The sequence below is a fragment of the Monopterus albus genome, unplaced genomic scaffold (assembly GCF_001952655.1).
Source record: "Monopterus albus unplaced genomic scaffold, M_albus_1.0 scaffold19.1, whole genome shotgun sequence".
Classification (NCBI taxonomy): domain Eukaryota; kingdom Metazoa; phylum Chordata; class Actinopteri; order Synbranchiformes; family Synbranchidae; genus Monopterus; species Monopterus albus.
This window is the reverse complement of record NW_018127899.1, coordinates 3,032,030-3,039,763: the sequence shown is the minus strand read 5'-3', so window position 1 is coordinate 3,039,763 and position 7,734 is coordinate 3,032,030. Positions and strand designations below refer to the sequence as shown.

The window sequence follows — 7,734 nt, the reverse complement described above, 5'->3', positions numbered from 1 at the left end:
CCTGCGAGGTCTCCTGCCAAACTCCACAGAGAAATATTTCATCTACAACGGCTCTCTGACCACGCCGCCCTGCAGCGAGACCGTGGAGTGGATTGTCTTCAAGAACACAGTGGCCATTTCCGACGAACAAGTAAGAAATGCAGTAATGCTGTTTTTCAGATTGAAGCACTCGAGCGTTGACAGTTTCTTGAAGTCCAAGAATCAAAAAAGGAAGTCATCAGAAATGTCTGGAAAAGTTTGACCCCCTTATACGAATCCACTCAGGACACACAAGGTTTTCGTGTACTACAATATAGTACAGAATTGGATAAATAGGAAAATGAATTGTTGGGCTGAGGTACATCGATTTCAATCAAAAAGCAACAGCAAAATGTTGATTTTTGGCTGTACAGTGTGAAATTAGATTTCTGATTTTTTTTCCCCGCTGCTTTTCAGTGATTGTGTTGCTCGCAGTGTGATTTGTTTGACTTGGTTCGACAGTCCAGTGTCGTGCATTACCAAATGTTGTTGTGGCATGAGGGGATAATTCTACAGTCATGATTCAGATGGAGCTGCTTTTTATATTTAAAACATGTTTTGTTGACATGATGTGACTTGCCAACATGTGACATGGCAGCGGCACACTGTGCGATCAGAACAGATGTGGCCCGATCCTGACGTCAGGACCACTCAGGTAGATAGGGTTAACACGTACAACATGTATTAGCAAGTACAAACCTTTGATCTACTAGCAACTGCGTCACCTCATGACAATAAAACACTTTAATCATCAGGATTAACTGCACAGTGTCAAATAAGTTTCAAGTCTCTGCAAGTTGACTGTCACAGAGCTAAGGTGAAAACCAAAGGCCGCGTGAGAGGAGGAAAGTAGAGTAAACGTAAACAATCTGCTGTGATGTAAGCATATGCACCGTGTTGCTCTAAGAACCGGACATCGGCTTTGGGCTTTTGTTCATGATGAAAAGACACATCATTACAGAAATGTCTGCAAACAACCATTCAGAAATGTGTGGAATTATCACAGCAGAGCTCGGGAAACACAAGTGATGGGTGAGGCCGACAGCAGTCTGTGTGTGTCTGCCCTCAGGGCGCGCATGACTGACAACCGTACACGGGCAAAAATGGGCTCACAAAAGATTTTTATGGTATTTAATCTGAATCTCACACACGCACACACACACGCACACACACACTTGAACAGACATGAAAACACACAAGTCTTTCCACAAAAAGACTCATTCAGTCTGAACAGCTGTCATAAGGCAGGAGGCCTCACTCACACACATTTTGTTTCTATACTTGTGACAACTGAAAGGAGCATTAACCCAGATTCTCCACAGTGTCTGATAAACCCAGGGACAGTGGGACGTGGTGTCTCTCAGCTACACCCCCCCCCGACCCTCTGCTGCCTACAGCCTCCTGTTGTTATTCCAGCTTCTCCACCCTGTGTTGTCAAAGTACGGTCTGTAAATCAGCCCCGCCTGCCACCTAGCCAAGGTTAGAAGAAGGGTTTTTCCAACCAGTAGTCGTGTCAAACAACCATGGAGGAGCTCTGGGTGGCTAAAAGTCTGAACCAGCAGCTGCCAGAGTGAAGAGTGAATGTCAAATGACAGCCAATCACAGTCTAAGGTCTTACAGCTAGTCCAGTCCAGGTTTACAAACAGGCTTAACTCTCCTGGGCTTTCCACCAGTCCATGCTACTTTGGATAAATGGGTCTAATTGTGTCTTTCTTTTGACTCTGTGTATAATCACACCCCCATCTCCTAAATGTGCTTTGTGTATGAACACACAAGAACAGGTAAAATACCTGCACTGTCTAGAAAACTGTTGATATGACTAGAATCTCCCCATAAAGTCCTTAGTTTCCCTAAATGTCTTCACTTTACAAAGCTGGTCTCATTTGTCCTTACTATCTGAAAATGTCATCACCTTCTAAGCCAGAAAATGTCCTCCCTCCCTCTGACTCACTGATATTCCTAGTTTTTACAAGGTTTCAAGTTAAAGCGAATACAAAGAGGATTGTCTTAATGACCTAATCACCAAAAATATCTCCATCTTATCTAAAATATCAAGATGTAGGTGGATTCAGCTTGTTTACATTTCTCCTTGCACCTTATACACAGCCTGTTCTAGTTCTTCCAGGATTTCCAGGTCTCTCCAAACCTCTGACGTGTCTCAGCTGGTCAACATTCCAGCTCGGTTCAAGCGGCTGCTGCTGCTTTATGGTTTGGAGTCATGGCGTTAATGGGCTCTGCAGCTTAACTCTGAGAGTCAGACGATGAGTGTGTAACCAGAGGGAAGAGGCACACCTGAACAGGTACGGAGGTGGACCACAGGTTAAAGGACTATTCCAACATAGTTCATGGCTCCTGCATGCCCGTTCACTGTCACACTGCTCAGAAAACAGCTGTTTTGATGTGGATTGTGTATTTGAGTAATGTAGAGAAGATGCTGAGTGTGTTTGCGTTCACTTCTGTAATCCATTGTGGCCTGTCGAAGTCTGGACATTATCACTTGTACATGCCAAATATCAGACAATGGATCGCTTCATTAAGAATGTTTTTTTTTACATTTTTCAATGCAAGTTAAGTCAAGACAGTGCGATTCATACCTGGTTGCAACATACATGCAGTGTTGCTTTCCTGCTGGCTCCTTGGTGCCACTGACATTCTCAGCGTCATGCTGCTGTTACATAGCAGCAGGAGCTGATGGTGCTGACTGGGTTGGGCTACTGTGTTGCAGCTGGAGATGTTCTGTGAGGTGATGACAATGCAGCAGGCTGGCTACGTGATGCTGATGGACTTTCTGCAGAACAACTACCGGGAGCAGCAGCAGCAGTTCATGGGTCAGGTGTTCTCCTCCTACACCGGCACCGAGGAGGTGCTCTCCCCGGGTATGTATCTGCCACCAACATCACGGGAGCCAGGTATTACAAATCGGAAAATGTCACATTTTAACTACATTGACAAAATTTATCTGACAGTTATTATCACAAATTACAGATTTACAAACAAAACATATGGTAAATGTATAAATTATCAAGGTATGATTCTGTGCTATACATAGAAATATCAAATATGTCTATACATACGTACAGGTTCAGCCATTGCTTTATCAAACTAACAGTCACTTTTTACAGAGGCACAGGCCCTGGGACCCCTGATCCTTTGGGCCCTGGGCCTGTGTCTGTAGACCCACTCAGTAGTCCATCCATGAATAGAATTATACTTATCAGCACTGTAGGACTGATTAATTCTCCCGGCATGTGCTGCCCTCTAGTGGTTGAAGCTGGACAAACATCAGCTTCCTCCTGAAAAACCAATTCACTATAAAACTTCTTTTGTGCATATGTATACAACAGTTGTATTTCCAGTAAGGCGGATTAGATGCTGTGTGTGATGGTTTCAGTTTTATCCCTCAAAGAGGCTGAAGAGCAGAGGTTTAGGTTCAGGTCCGCCCTAGTGGAGGGAGTGTGTTGGACCCTCCTGTCTATTGTCATCAGCCCCTTTTAATTGGTTAATCCCAGACTTCACAGGGCCTGTCATCTGCACCGTCTCCTCCAGTCTCACCTCTGAGTCAGGAGATGCCTCTTAAAAACAAAGGAGCAACATAATGATCTCTCATCAGGACATAACACTAAACAGTTTTTTGTCATTTGAAAGTTGACTTTGGCAGAATGTACTGTATAAGCCGACCTTTTCTGTATTCGTTCTTGTCAGCGTGCAGTTCGGAGCCAGAGAACATCCAGGTGGTGGCCTACAACCTCAGCAGCCTGCTGGTGACATGGGAACGGCCACGGGCGGTGTACGATGCCAACATTGAGAAGTACTCTGTTACTTACCGATTGGCCAATGCGGAAACCTCTGGCCCCTCTGAATACCTGACTGATGGAGACCAGGATGTGGTAAGAGTCCACAAAATAACTTCCTCAAAGTATTTTCCATCCAAAGCCATGAGCCTCCCCACCTCCGTCAGGCCTGAAACTGGTGTCAGACTCATTAGCTAAAGATCACAGAAACAGGCACATCATAAAAACAGCAATAAATCTTTTCTTAATCTCTCAGCCTCACCTTTACTGATGATTATAGCCTCGTTCAATCCTGTTTGCAACCTTGTGTCACACACACAAAGATACTGTCAAGATGATTATTTATATTGTTTATACTTGTTACATATTTTATCTTAACATTTTTATTTTAGTATTATTCTCTACAGGTGGCTGGCGAGGTGTTGATTCAGCTCTATGATCATTGTGGAAGTTTGTGCTGCTGCTGAGCTGTAGCCCACTGTTATAATGACAGGCGTTTCTGTTTTTTTGTCCACCCCATTTATTTTAAAGAGGCTGGCTAAATAATAGAAACAGCTCTCAGAGTTCAGACCAAATGTTTCAGAGGGAAGAAATTAAACTAAAGAACTAACGGTAGCCTGTCATTTGGAAAATGAGTGGAAACTGTTACAGTTACAAGGGGGGTGGGGGGCGCAACTCCGTATTAGAGTCTACGTATCTGAATGCAGTGCCATCGAAGTCCCTGTTGGTGTAACGGCCAGGCATCCCAATATTTTTGTCCGTATAGTGTATCTAAGGGGGACCCGATCATTTAAAGATTGACAGTTGTACTGTGGGTCTAACCATCATCGTGGTTCTTCAGAGCTGACACTATTCCTTCTCCCTCCACCAGGGGGCGATACTCAATGACTTGTTAGCCAACACCAGCTATATGGTCCAGGTGGTGGCGGTCTGCACCAACGGTCTGTACGGACGCGTGAGCGACCTGCTGACAGTCGTTATGCCCGTCGACGACCCCGGTAGGACCGACCGTGCCCGAGCCCGTTGTAGAGTTTGTCAGACAAAACCAAACAGATGTTTCTCACTCTGGTGCAGTTTTTCATTTTGTTTGAAGTGATGTTAAAATATGGATCATTTATGTCCTGACTCCTTAGAATAAACCAGTAAGAATTTAAACAAAGAGTAACAGAGGAAGAACACTTACAGAAGCCCATTTTCAACAGGAAAGCAACAAGTAAATGTTTAAAACTAACCAACAAAAACCTTATAGCAGGTCAAATGATGATGAGGTTTATGAAGTCAGTTTACTGTTACAAATTATGAAATAGTAAGTAAACTGGTGAAGAAATGAGTCAAAATTGTGATTAATTTTAACTTAAAAGGCATCTCAAAGTATGATATTTTATAACTAAATCTTTTATAACTAATTGTGTAAAACAAAATTTTAATCTTCCAAATTTTATCATTTTGATCATTTCAGTTTTTTTAAATTCTGGCAAAAATGGGTTTATGTATTAAACAGATGTTTTTTTGTTTATCTGAAACATCCAGAAACACAGCGTCCCATGTTTTTGCCTGTAGTGTTCTCATCAGTTTTACTCCTCCGTCATGTCCCAGCTGTACTTTTTGTTGTACATTTTCAACCACAGGAAATTAACAATAGAAATACAACTCGGACCAATTTAAGCAAGAGATAAGTTAAAATACATAAGTCTGACAAGAGGTATTTTAGTTTTGTTTTTACTGATTTTAACTCACTGATGATGCAATCTGTGCCTTTTTTCAGAGAATGCAGTGGATCCTGATCCAAATGAATTTGATGACGAGGTAAGGAAGCCTTTTATTTTTACTTCAGACTCTATGTATCATTGTTTAGTTATCACTGCTATTTTTTTTGCTATCAATAAAAACGTATTCTGACCTCCAGGGCAACTATGAACCCAATCTGTCCTGGAACGAACCGGTCCAACCACAGGACTATGATCAGAACTGGATTCCTACAGTCTCACCAAGGACCACAACTTCTGAATTGCCTCTTTTACCTCTAGCTGGCATCAGAACCACAACAGAGGAATCGAGTCAGCGAACCAGCACTGATCCAGGTCCCCCTGTCATATCCACCCAGTCTGGTCAAATCCTGAGCCATTCAGAAAATACAGCGAGCTACAGTACTTCCACACAGCCACCAGGGGTCATCCTGCCACCAGAAACCAGAGGAGGTGCTGACTCCAGTGGCAACACTTCCTTTTACTCCACAACAGCGGCCAAGGAAGTCTTTGTGTCTACGTCCACTGCTCCTTTATACTCCATTACAAATACAGGTGGTGTTCTTGGAGGCGTCAGTCCAGATGGTGGTGTTAGTACCACCACTCCTTCATTCACCAGTGCAAAGACAAAAGGTGGTAAACGTGTGTCTTCATTCAGCTCCACCATGACTCCACTGAGGTCTCGTACCAGCGACATGAGCAGCACAACATCATCAGCATCCTTTATCCAGCCTGAGACTGACCAACGCCTGGCACGCCCCATACATCAAGACACCACCCCTGAAGCTGAAGGTCTTCTAGAGGTCCAGACTTTGACCTCCCAGCCTTCCTTCTCCACTGCAGTTGTACCACACAGGCCCTCGACTCCCAGCATGCCTCATTTTTCATCTACCACAACCTCTGTCCGGTTGAGTGGCGTTCTCTTGCAGACCACACAGCCGCTGTCCAACGGTGAGACCCCCTCTGTCCTCCCCTCCTTCTCCTCCTCCTCCTTTGCCTCCTCCTCTGTGTATGACTCCGCAGACCCCAGTGCTGCCCCTTCCACCTGCCTGCATGACCCTCCCTCTGCGTCTTGGCCCGTGCTGTCTGCCTCTGCATCGGACTCCCAGCATGCCGCTACCGCACTGTTGTCTAGCAAAGACCTGGCTTCTCCTTCAAACCCAACACTCCCCGCCTCCACCCTGCCTCCCCTTCCTCACCCCTCACACACCCTGTCTGGTTTGGAGACGGGAATCGGTTTCGATGATAGTTATAGTGATTTGTTGTCGGGGTCCTCATCCTCCTCGGTCTCTTCAGGTGACCCCTCAGTGTTTACCCCTCCTCTCCAGACGGCACCGGATCTGTCTGGCACCACCATCTCTGCCGAGCCATCTGACTCTTCGTGGGATCTGTCACTCTCATCGGTCTCTCTGTCTGTCATCCCCACCCTCCAGCCTTCAGTTCTCCTCTCTAGTGACTTCACCTTTTCTGGCGCAACCCCCGACTTATCCCGCTCTTTCTCAGTTGGCTTTGAGGACTCGGGCTATGCCAGGGGGAGCACAGTAGAGTCTTTTCTCCCCGAGGTTGGTGGTGATGGGTTTCCATTAGCTAGCAATGTGGATGCTATATGCGGCTGCTCTCTGGAGCCGTTGTTGTCCTCGTCCTGGTTGCATGCCTCTCCTCATGTCCCCATGCCGTCCTCAGCCTGGGACTCTGCTAGTCTGGAGCTGTACTCTAGCGTGGGCTTCTCTTTGGCATCTGGTGTTGGTATAGAGGACCCTCTCCGCTCTCTGGCTCTGCCAGGTTCAGATGGCGTTTCCTTAGACCAGCTCTCTCATAGCGCCGTGTCTCCCTCGCCATCCTCTCCACACTCCCACCTTCTCCAAGGGACCCACAGTGACCTGCCCATTTCTGTTGCAGCCACAGTGTCTGGTGTCAGGGATCCCTGGTTCTCATCATCAGGCAGGAACTCTGCCCTTCCTTCCTCACCCACAACCTCCCCGTTAACCCCTAACCCAGAGGGACAGGTGTTAGACACCAGCAGTACCGCATCTGGCTCAGCCCTGTTCCCTGACTCCCAGGAGGGCGTAGACCAGGAGTGGGACAGGGATCAATCCTCAGCCTCTGGTGAGAGCGCACTCCCCTCTTCAACCATAGTCACTAATACCGTTCCCTTGACTACGACCTCAGACCAGTCCGGC

The 7,734-nt window shown here is 46.0% G+C and overlaps 2 protein-coding genes across 3 annotated transcripts in view; one reads left to right on the top strand and one right to left on the bottom strand.

Annotated features, from left to right (window-relative positions):
* Window positions 1-7,734, top strand: part of ptprz1a (protein tyrosine phosphatase receptor type Z1a) — a 55,390-nt gene that overhangs the window by 25,291 nt on the left and 22,365 nt on the right. Inside the window, exons 7-12 of the mRNA XM_020593591.1 lie at window positions 1-130; window positions 2,744-2,894; window positions 3,721-3,905; window positions 4,681-4,807; window positions 5,575-5,615; window positions 5,716-6,505. The exon at window positions 1-130 is cut by the window's left edge and continues 164 nt beyond it. Of these exons, the coding sequence (XP_020449247.1) occupies window positions 1-130; window positions 2,744-2,894; window positions 3,721-3,905; window positions 4,681-4,807; window positions 5,575-5,615; window positions 5,716-6,505 (1,424 nt within the window). The remainder of the gene's footprint in view (window positions 131-2,743; window positions 2,895-3,720; window positions 3,906-4,680; window positions 4,808-5,574; window positions 5,616-5,715; window positions 6,506-7,734) is intronic.
* LOC109956450 (troponin T, fast skeletal muscle isoforms-like) overlaps window positions 1-7,734 on the bottom strand; it is a 209,479-nt gene that overhangs the window by 192,630 nt on the left and 9,115 nt on the right. The window lies entirely within an intron of this gene.